A 12,522-nucleotide genomic window follows, 5' to 3' on the forward strand; every position below is an offset into this window, starting at 1 on the left:
GATACTTCTATTAATATTTATGATATTTTTGTATAATGTGTTCAAACTGACACCTCTATTAATATTTATGATAATTTTGTATAATGTATTTAAACTGATACTTCTATTAATATTTATGATAATTTTGTATAATAATGTATTCAAACTGATGCTTCTATTAATATTTATGATAATTTTGTATAATAATGTATTTAAACTGATATTTCTATTAATATTTATGTTAATTTTGTATAATAATCTATTCAAACTGATACCTCTACTAATATTTATGATAATTTTGTATAATAATGTATTCAAACTGATACTTATATTAATATTTATGATAATTTTGCATAATAATGTATTCAAACTGATACCTGTATTATTATTTATAATATTTTTACAATGTATTCAAACTGTGATACTTCTATTAATATTTATGATATTTTTGTATAACAATGTATTCAGATTGATACTTCTATTAATATTTATGATAATTTTGTATAATAATGTATTCAAACTGATACTTCTATTATTATTTATGATATTTTTGTATAATGTATTCAAACTGTGATACTTCTATTAATATTTATGATATTTTTGTATAATAATGTATTCAGATTGATACTTCTATTAATATTTATGATAATTTTGTATAATAATGTGTTCAAACTGATACTTCTATTATTATTTATGATATTTTTGTATAATGTATTGAAACTGATACTTCTAAGAATATTTATGATATTTTTGTATAATGTATTTAAATGGTGATACTTCTATTACTATTTATGATATTTTGTATGTGTTCAAACTGCGATATTTCTATTAATATTTATATTTTGTATGTGTTCAAATGGTGATAGTTCTAGTAATATTTATGATACTATTGTAAAATGTATTCAAACTATGATACATCTATTAATATTTATATTATTGTATAATGTATTCAAACTGATATTTTTAATAATATTTATGATATTTTTGTATAATGTATTCAAACTGTGATATTTCTGTTTATATTTATGATATTTTGTTTGTGTTCAAACCATGATACTTCTATTAATATTTATGATATTTTTGTATAATATATTCAAACAGTGATACTTCTATGAATATTTATGATATTTTTGTATAATGTATTCAGACTGTTATACTTCTATTACTATTTATGATATTTTGTTTGTGTTCAGACTGTGATATTTCTATTAATATTTATGATATTTTGTATGTGTTCAAATGGTGATATTTCTATTAATATTTATGATATTTTGTATGTGTTCAAATGGTGATATTTCTATTAATATTTATGATATTTTGTATTTTTTCAAATGGTGATATTTCTATTAATATTTATGATATTTTGTATGTGTTCAAATGGTGATATTTCTATTAATATTTATGATATTCTGTATGTGTTCAAATTTTATGCACAAAAGAACGTTTCTCATAACTGCAACTCATATATAAAACTCATCCTCTCTTTCCTGCCCACCTTAAAATGGCATCCATATTCTGGGTCAAAATGTGCCTGGTTAAAGAGAATTTCAACTTCATAATCAATTAAACAACATATCTTGGCACCATTTTAAGCAAAATTAGAACATAGCCCCATACTTGATACCATTTTTTTCTAGCATCTGTGCAGGAGGCAGAAAAAAACCACTGTGACCCAATTCAATCAGCTGTCTGTGATTAAGCTTGTCTATGCATATTTTGTTTCAAAGCTATTTTTCTACATTTTGCTAACTGGGAAAAATGGAACCAAAATGCTAGTCATTTATTTTCCCATCATATATGTAGTTTGATGCAATACAAGCAAGAAAATAAATGTCTATAATTAACTGCATTAGTATGTTTAAGAAGTTCAAGAAAAAAAAATTCCATAAAATATTTTAACTGTATAAGTATATTAAACAATTAAATATAGTGTGACTAAACATATATGATTCTACAGCACCACCAAAGTTTTGGCAAAAGCATCACAGGAAACCTGTTTATATAAAAAAAATTATTAAATAAGTGTCTATAGTTTGCAACAATGAGCCATTTTGTGCCATCACAGGGCATTTGTAATATTAACCCATTTTGTGCCATCACAGGGCATTTGTAATATTAAACCATTGTGTGCCATCACAGGGCATTTGTAATATTAAACCACTGTGTGCCATTGTAGGCCATTTTGAAAATATTAACCCATTTTGTGCCATCACAGGGCATTTGTAATATTAAACCATTTTGTGCCATCACAGGGCATTTGTAATATTAAACCATTGTGTGCCATTGTAGGCCATTTTGAAAATATTAACCCATTTTGTGCCATCGTAGGCCATTTTGTAATATTAACCCATTTTGTGCCATTGTAGGCCATTTTGAAAATATTAATCCATTTTGTGCCATCGTAGGCCATTTTGTAATATTAACCCATTCTGTGTCATCATAGACCATTTTGAAAAAATTAACCCATTTTGTGCCATTGTGGTCCATTTTGTAATATTAACCCAATTTGTGCCTTGATAGGCCATTTTGTAATATAAACCCATTTTGTGCCATCATAGGTCATTTTGAAAAAATTAACCCATTTTGTGCCATCGTAGGCCATTTTGTAATATTAACCCATTTTGTGCCTTGATAGGCCATTTTGTAATATTAACCCATTTTGTACCTTGATAGGCCATTTTGTAATATTAACCCATTTTGTGCCATCATAGGTCATTTTGAAAAAATTAACCCATTTTGTGCCATCGTAGGCCATTTTGTAATATTAACCCATTTTGTGCCTTGATAGGCCATTTTGTAATATTAATCCATTTTGTACCCTGATAGGCCATTTTGCAAAATAAACCCATTTTGTGCCATCATAGGCCATTTTATAATATTAACCCATTTTGTGCCATTGTGGTCCATTTTGTAAAATCAATCTATTGTGTGCCATCGTAGGCCATTTTGTAATATTAACCTATTTTGTGCCATCACAGGCCATTTTGTAACATTAACCCATTATGTGCCATTCAAGACTATTTTAGATCTTTCACTTTGGGTCATGAAAATTGATAAGTCTGATGAAAGCAATGTTAAAAGTGATTTTCAAATCTAAAGTTTATTATATACATGGATCTATAACATTCAAACTTTGTATCAAATCTCTTGATAAAATACACATTATATATGTGTGACTATGTTTTATCTTTCACACTTCTTATCAATTGTCATGACAGAATACACATATATGTGACTATATGTTTTATCTTTCACACTTTGTTTTAATTCCCTTGTAAAAGTATATATATGGTACTATAATATTTTCTTTCAAAATTGGTATGACTTCCCTTGAAGAATACACATCTCGACTGATTAGAATTAATTCCTAGTGTATTACATTTTCTCACTTGTAGCAAATTGTGTGGGACGATACTCTTAATACAAAATTACCTGTGCTCAGAGAAAGCATGTACCACTTTAATGTACATGTATAGTCACAGGTATATCTCATCAGAACTTTGCTGCATTAATTTTTGTTCCTTAAATCATTGAAGGAAAAGAAGTCAAAAGACACAGTGACTTCTCTTGGGCACAAACAGGTTATGAGTATCTACAATTTTCACCTTTAAAAAAAAATGGAATTATCTTAAGGGAACATTTCTAATACAAAAAATACCATCATAACACATAGTCCAGATAATTTTCATTTGACTCAATACACAAAATATTCTATTCTGTGCATGATAATTTTGATAAATGTTGACAAAATTAATTAGTCAAATGGTGGCTATGGTGAATGAGTGTTTGACTGCCTGCTAGAGTACCGTCTCTTCAACTTTACAGATTAGACATGGACAGAATCCCAAATAATATTTTTAAAGCAGTCATTCAATATATTGGGTAGTGCAGATCATAAACCATGCCTTTTTACAGATTAGACATGGACAAAATCCCAAATAATATTTTTAAAGCAGTCATTCAATATATTGAGTAGTGCAGATCATAAACCATGCCGTTTATATGTGTTATTCCTGTTTGTTGCAATTTTAACATGCTTTCATGCAATCAAGCTTTACAATTCATAAAATGTGCAATGTGCAAATTCACAAACTGGCACTGACACACATGCAAAAGTTGCCTCCCCTTGCCACAACCAATGATGTAGCATGAATTTCATACTAATTTTTTTTATTTTTCCACAGAATCATCAAAGTCGACCATGACTGGAAAATCCATATCCCGCTGATCCGCTGTGAGGGGAGGGAGATGAGTCTGTATCCCTTTTTTAGAAGCAGTCTTCAACCAGGTGCTTAAAACCTATTTAATCATCAACAACAGTTAACAAACGCGATTTAGATAACAAAAGTTGACAAAATTGGTAACACAAGCAAATCAACTATTATGCTTGCAACTCAGTATCATAAAAAATTTCAAAAACTTGTGGGCACAGGGTTGCAAACAGAGAATAAAAATACTATAGTTTACTCCACCTTATTAATAAATTTGTACATCAAAAATATGTTCAGGACTGAAGCAGTGTTACCTTTCATTTGCGATATATTTTGTCAGGATAATAATACCACAATGAAAATAATAGTTCTTCTAATACATAAACTGATCAATAATAAAACATGGGACCATATGAAATACAGACCAATAATGAAAAATCAAAGCTTCTGTCTTCATTGTTTCTCCTTTCTAAACCAGAGAAGGAAGAAAGCTTTCAGTGGATTTGCCTCTGTGGTATGAGTAGGAAATTCCAATAATGAAAAATCAAAGCTTCTGTCTTCATTGTTTCTCCTTTCTAAACCAGAGAAGGAAGAAAGCTTTCAGTGGATTTGCCTCTGTGGTATGAGTAGGAAATTCCAATGGTTTAGAACAAGACATACAGTTGTATAAGTAGGAAATACCAATGGCATGGGACAAGACATACAGTTGTATGCATAGGAAATACCAATGGCATGGGACAAGATATACTGTTGTATGAGTAGGAAATACAAATGGTTTGTGACAAGACATACTATTGTTCGAGTAGGAAATACCAATGGCAAGGAACAAGACATACAGTTGTATGAATTGGAAATACCAATGGCATGGGACAAGACATACAGTTGTATGAGTAGGAAATACCAATGGCATGGGACAAGACATACTGTTGTATGAGTAGGAAATACCAATGGCATGGGACAGGGTATACTGTTGTATGAGTAGGAAATACCAATGGCATGTGACAAGAGATACTGTTGTATGAGTAGGAAATACCAATGGCATGGGACAGGATATACTGTTGTATGAGTAGGAAATACCAATGGTGTGTGACAAGATATACTGTTGTATGAGTAGGAAATACCAATGGTGTGTGATAGGATATGCTGTTGTATGAGTAGGAAATACCAATGGCATGGGACAGGATATACTGTTGTATGAGTAGGAAATAACAATGGCATGGGACAGGATATACTGTTGTATGAGTAGGAAATACCAATGGCATGGGACAGGATATACTGCTGTATGAGTAGGAAATACCAATGGTGTGCAATAAGACATACTGTTGTATGAGTAGGAAATACCAATGGCATGGGACAGGATATACTGTTGTATGAGTAGGAAATACCAATGGTGTGGGACAAGATATACTGTTGTATAAGTAGGAAATACCAATGGTGTGTGACAAGACATGTTGTTGTATGAGCAGGAAATACCAATGGTGAGCAACAAGACATGCTGTTGTATGAGTAGGAAATACAAATGGCATGGGACAGGATATACTGTTATATGAGTAGGAAATACCAATGGCATGGGAAAAGACATACTATTGTATGAGTAGGAAATACCAATGGCATGGGACAAGACATACTGTTGTATGAGTAGGAAATACCAATGGCATGAGACAGGATATACTGTTGTATGAGTAGGAAATACCAATGGCATGGGCAAAGACATACTGTTGTATGAGTATGAAATACCAATGGCATGAAACAGGATATAATGTCGTATGAGTAGGAAGTACCAATGGCATGGGACAAGACATACTGTTGTATGAGTAGGAAATACCAATGGCATGGGACAAGACATACTGTTGCATGAGTGGGAAATACCAATGGCATGGGACAGGATTTACTGTTGTATGAGTAGGAAATACCAATGGCATGGGACAGGATATACTGTTGTATGAGTAGGAAATACCAATGGCATGGGCAAAGACATACTGTTGTATGAGTAGGAAATACCCATGGCATGAAACAGGATATAATGTTGTATGAGTAGGAAGTACCAATGGTGTGTGCCAAGACATACAGTTGCATGAGTGGGAAATACCAATGGCATGGGACAGGATATGCTGTTGTACGATTAGGAAATACCAATGGCATGGGACAAGACATACTGTTGTATGATTAGGAAAGACCAATGGCATGGGACAAGACATACTATTGTATGAGTAGGAAATACCAATGGCATGGGACAAGACATACTGTTGCATGAGTGGGAAATACCAATGGCATGGGACAGGATTTACTGTTGTATGAGAAGGAAATACCAATGGCATGGGCAAAGACATACTGTTGTATGAGTAGTAAATACCAATGGCATGAGACAGGATATACTGTTGTATGAGTAGGAAATACCAATGGCATGGGACAAGACATACTGTTGCATGAGTGGAAAATACCAATGGCATGGGTGAAAGGTTCATACAGACTTTTCTGTCAGAGTGAATGAAATGTAATAAACAATACAAACCTAAATTCAGTAATAGGATAAAAAATTAATTTAAAAGTTACAATAACAATAATGGACATACAAGTATTGACTAAAATGCCAATAAATGTGTCTGCATGTACTATTAATTCATTACTTTTCTGGCCATTACCAATTTTCAAATCAATTCACTGCATTTTGGCCATTACCAATTTTCATTGATTTTAAGGTAGCTAGAAATCGTGAATTTTAAGATCCAGTGATCAGTAGTCCATCTGTGAATGCAATCTATAAATTTTCATATGCACAAATACAGTATGCCCTAACAATAAAGTCCTTTATTACAACATGGTTCCTATTATAAGGCCCTTCATTACAACATGGTTCCTCTTATAAGGCCCCTCATTACAACATGGTTCCTGTTATAATGTCCTTCATTACAACACAGATTCTGTTATAAAGCCCTTCATTACAACACAGTTCCTCTTATAAGGCCCTTCATTACAACACAGTTCCTCTTATAAGGCCCTTCATTACAACATGGTTCCTCTTATAAGGCCCTTCATTACAACATGGTTCATTTTACAAAATCCTTCATTACAACACTGATTCTGTTATAATGTCTTTCATTACAACACAGCTCCTGTTATAAGGCCCATAATTACAACATAGATCCTGTTATAAGGCCCGTTATTACAACACAGTTCCTGTAATAAAGCCCTTCATTACAACATGGTTCCTGTTATTAGGTCAGTATGGATACGGTCAAGGATTCCATTTCATAAAGTTGTAGTAAGATTATATATATATATATTTCATTGTAAGGCAGTATCCAAAAAGGCTCATTATTACAATGGTATTTGTTATAAGGTCAGTATAGATATGGTCATAGGAGTAATCTCATATCATTATTTACAAACTTGGAAAATTGATATAGATGAAATTAATTCAACTCACTGCAATTATAGCCTAATATATTTATAAACGTGTATACCAGTACTCGTTGGCTTCAAGTCCTATAAATGTGTATACTCAATGACTTAAATGTCCATAGTGTGTATACTCAATGACTTAAATGTCCATAGTGTGTATACTCAATGACTTAAATGTCCATAGTGTGTATACTCAATGACTTAAATGTCCATAGTGTGTATACTCAATGACTTAAATGTCCATAAATGTGTATACTCAATGACTTAAATGTCCAGTATGTGTATACTCAATGACTTAAATGTCCATAAATGTGTATACTCAATGACTTAAATGTCTAGTGTGTGTATACTCAATGACTTAAATGTCCTATAAATGTGCATACTTAATGACATAAATGTCAATAGTGTGTATACACAGTGACTTAAATGTCCATAAAAGTGTATGCTCAGTGACTTAAATGTCTATAAATGTGTATCCTCAATGACTTAAATGTCCATAAATGTGTATATTCATTGACTTAAATTGTCCAAAGTGTGTATATTCATTAGCTGAAATGTAGATGTGTAAGCTCACTGGATGAAATGTCCATAAATAGCTTGAATCTCCATATATATGCTTATTCATTTGCTTAAATGTCAGTAAATGTGCACACTTGGATAAATATAACTATATGCTCAAATGTGCATGTTGTTTACATGATATATATATATATATATATATATATATATATATATATATATATATATATATATATTATTTGTAAGAAATTATGAAATATAACATGGCATGAAAAAGATAGTAAAAATAGCATGAAGTATGATAAAATGCAAAATATGAAGTATTATAAATACAGTAAAACATTGATTATCTGGATACCACTTATCTGGGTTATTCATTATTATGACCTTCTACCTCTTCCTGTGAAATTTTACTCATTACTATGTACATGTATCTGCAAATGAAACTAATTTGCAGATCACAATGCCAGCATTAAAAAGAATGACAGAAATTTGAAATAAGCACAATCAAATATAATCATATTCAATTAAAAGTGGTATTATGAATAAGCAAATTATAATTTTAATGCAGAAATAAATCTAAATAGGAAAGAGAGAGGGAGATACAATGTGGAAATAAATGTAAATAGGAAAGAGAGATAGACAGTTTATTCTTACACCAAACATTTCGAAACTTAAGTGTTGCTGTGACAATATGTAATATGTCGTTGAGAAATGCCAAGCTAAACAAACATCGAAAAGGCTCATATCTGTCTAAACAAAGGTCTTCTGTAGTCCAAGCTGACATATTTAACCCCTTATCAACAAATGATAGCGGTTTAACAGATAATAAAAGTTAATCACCTATTGGCAAAGGTGTGAGTAGAATATATCCTCAACTAAATTATCTTGATCAAAGCCCTTTGACACCTGGTTATGAGACAAAACATGAAATGATCATCCACATTATCATTCCATCACGGATTGATCAAAGTCTTTTGACACCTGTCCATGAGATGAAACATGAAATGACAATCCATTTTATCATTCCATCATGGATTGGTCAAGCCCTTTGACACCTGGCTATGAGAAAAAACATGAAATGACCATCCACATTATCATTCCACCATAGATTGATCAAGGTCCTTTGACACCTGTCCATGAGATGAAACATGACAATCCATGCTATCGTTCCATCATGGATTGGTCAAGCCCTTTGACACCTGCCCACTAGACAAAACATGAAATGACCATCCACATTATCATTCCATCATCAATTGGTCAAAGCCCTTAGACACCTGTTCATTAGACCAAACATGAAATTACCATCTATGTTATCATTCCATTATGAACTGTATGTGTAGATTATTGATAAGTGTGAAGTATTTATTTAAAGTATTGTAATAATATTGATATTATATATCTACCTTACTGCTCTTAAACATGTCAAATGTCTGTAATACATTAATATTTACTGAATAGTCTGATTTATATACAGTCAAACATCAAACACACAATAACTGGACCCATTTAATCTGGACAGATTCATTCATAATTTCATTTATTAACCAAAATTAATTCATCCAGTCAACCAATTATTCAAAAGAACTCAATGTTCCTATATGGGACCAGATAATTAATGTCTTACTGCACTATCAAAATTATCTGACAGTTTTGTGGAATACGCTCAAACAAGAAAAATGTGACAAAGTGGACATCTGAACCTCCCATAAATACAAAAATAAATTCTTTTTTTTTCTCTGATGACCACATTGTTAAAATGTTTGTTGAAATTTTGGCTGACATGTCAAAAACTGGAATAAATTTCACTATGACAGAAGAAAATAGCTGTGTTTGTTTATGGGAGATTTAATATACTGATCTACCTTTTTGTTTTGCTTTATGCCTGTTAATCTGAGACTCTAAAAAACCAAGAAATTGCAATTTTACTGATTAACAATGATCTTGGTTGTACAAAATTATGGGAAAATTTTCATTTGCTAACATAAACCTATAGGGAAAAAAATAAAATGTGCATACACAGTTAAATATTGTCAATTTAGACCTAATGGGAGACATAACATTTATCGATATAATTGGTTGTTTGGGCAACTTGAACATTTTTTGCACAATATGCTGACTATGGGGTTATTCTATTATTCAGTACTATGGAAAAGTCTGTATCCCTTGGTTAATATCACAAAGATACCTCCTGTCCTAATGAGTCCATATATACATTTTTTTTATTCCATGCATTGCAATTTATGACGTTATTTATTTTGTTATTGTTGGGGAGACATTTCTCTGATAAGCTCATGCTTTCTATGGAATCCCTACAATCATATCTTTGTAATTGCATTTGACAAATTTTCACAAAATAAATATGTTTTAAGACAAAAAATGTGAAGAAAAACCATAAGAGTAAAAGGAACCATACATCTTTGAATATATTCCACTTGCTTCAAGTTATTTTTATATGTACATACTTACATGTAACAAATTTTCGAAATCAACTTAAAATCATTCTGGTGAGACAAGGAGTTTCTAGCCTATAAGACAATATGATATTTACTTAAAAGCCAAAATGGAGCAAGTTCACATAGACTGAAAAGACTATATGATATTTAGTTACAGTCCAATCTGGAGCATGTTCTTGCAAGACTGTATGGTTAGTAACAGGTCAAAAGACTATATGATATTTAGTTACAGGCCAATCTGAAGTATGTTCTTACAAGATTGCATGGTTTGTTACAGGTCAAAAGACTATATGATATTTAGTTACAGGCCAGTCTGGAGTATGTTCTTACAAGACTGTATGGTTAGTTACAGGTCAAAAGAGTATATGATATTTAGTTACAGGCCAATCTGGAGTATGTTCTTACAAGACTGTATGATTAGTTACAGGTCAAAAGACTATATGATATTTAGTTACAGGCCAATCTGGAGTATGTTCTTACAAGACTGTATGGTTAGTTACTGGTCAAACTGGAGCATGTTCTTACAAGACTGTATGGTTAGTTACAGGTCAAAGGACTATATGATATTTAGTTACAGGCCAAACTGGAGTATGTTCTTACAAGACTGTATGGTTAGTTACAGGTCAAACTGGAGTACGTTCACACAGATTTACAAGACTATGATTAGATACAGGCCAACCTGGAGCATGTTCACATAAACTTACAAGACTATGATATCTAGCTAAAGGCCAATCTGGAATATGTTCACATAGTCTTACAAGACTGTGTGATTAGATACAGGCCAATCTGGAGTATGTTCACATAGACATACAAGACTATGATTAGATACAGGCCAACCTGGAGCATGTTCACATAAACTTACAAGACTATGATATCTAGCTAAAGGCCAATCTGGAATATGTTCACATAGTCTTACAAGACTGTGTGATTAGAAACAGGCCAACCTGGAGTATGTTCACATAGACATACAAGACTATGATTAGATACAGGCCAACCTGGAGCATATTCACATAGACTTACAAGACTGTATGATATCTAGCTACAGGCCAGTCTGGAGTATGTTCACATAGTCTTACAAGACTGTATGATTAGATACAGGCCAATCTGGAGTATGTTCACATAGACATACAAGACTGTATGATTAGATACAGGCCAGACTGTATTATGTTCACATAGACTTACAAGACTGTATGATTAGATACAGGCCAGACTGTATTATGTTCACATAGACTTACAAGACTGTATGATTAGATACAGGCCAGACTGTAGTATGTTCACATAGGCTTACAAGACTATGATTAGATACAGGCCAACCTAGAGTATGTTTACATCAACTTACAAGCCAATATCAAGAAGGCTAATTAATGCAGGAAAACAAAAATATGCCTGAAGCCTAATTTTTATTTCCAACTGAGTAAATGTGTAGTCTTGAGGTGTTAGTAAGTGTGCTATAAAATACTCCCCCACTATAAGGCCATTCATTATGGTCATGGAGTCCATTTCATTAAATGTAGTCAAATTATATGTAGTAGTACTTTATTATCAGACAGTCTCACCATAAGATGGCACATGGTTCCCATGAGGGAGTGGTGAATGTGTCTTTTAAGGCTACCAAAATGAGACCCTTTAAGCTTATTATTTAGCAATGTCTCTTTGAAGTTTCTTTGCTAAATGAAGAGAGTATTTAAAGATGTTTATTAGTCACAATTAAAATTCTTATCAAGATGTTGACCTTCTGATAATTACCAATCAACTATCAGTGACCCATGCAAACCACTGACCAATCACATTGCCAGCCAGCTGTGTAACCCGCCATTGCCTCTTTACTGGTAATGTATACAAGTAGAAGAACAGTCAAGCAGATAAAACTGGACACTTTCACACTTAAGGAGAACTGTAAATCGGGGAGAACTCATACATTTTGACACTTTAGGAGAACTGTCAATCAGGAAGAA

General features: G+C 32.1%; 1 protein-coding gene across 4 annotated transcripts in view; it reads right to left on the reverse strand.

The window, feature by feature from the left end:
• Positions 1-12,522, reverse strand: part of LOC149788485 (uncharacterized) — a 75,294-nt gene that overhangs the window by 16,633 nt on the left and 46,139 nt on the right. The window contains exon 10 of one of the 4 annotated variants that reach the window (XM_089974473.1): positions 4,141-4,278. The exons of the other annotated variants lie outside the window; for them this stretch is intronic. Within the exon in view, the coding sequence (XP_089830599.1) occupies positions 4,150-4,278 (129 nt within the window). The 3' untranslated portion in view covers positions 4,141-4,149. The remainder of the gene's footprint in view (positions 1-4,140; positions 4,279-12,522) is intronic. 4 annotated transcript variants of the gene reach the window in all.

The sequence above is a fragment of the Sinohyriopsis cumingii genome, chromosome 11 (assembly GCF_028554795.1).
Source record: "Sinohyriopsis cumingii isolate HCF-2022 chromosome 11, ASM2855479v2, whole genome shotgun sequence".
Lineage (NCBI taxonomy): Eukaryota > Metazoa > Mollusca > Bivalvia > Unionida > Unionidae > Sinohyriopsis > Sinohyriopsis cumingii.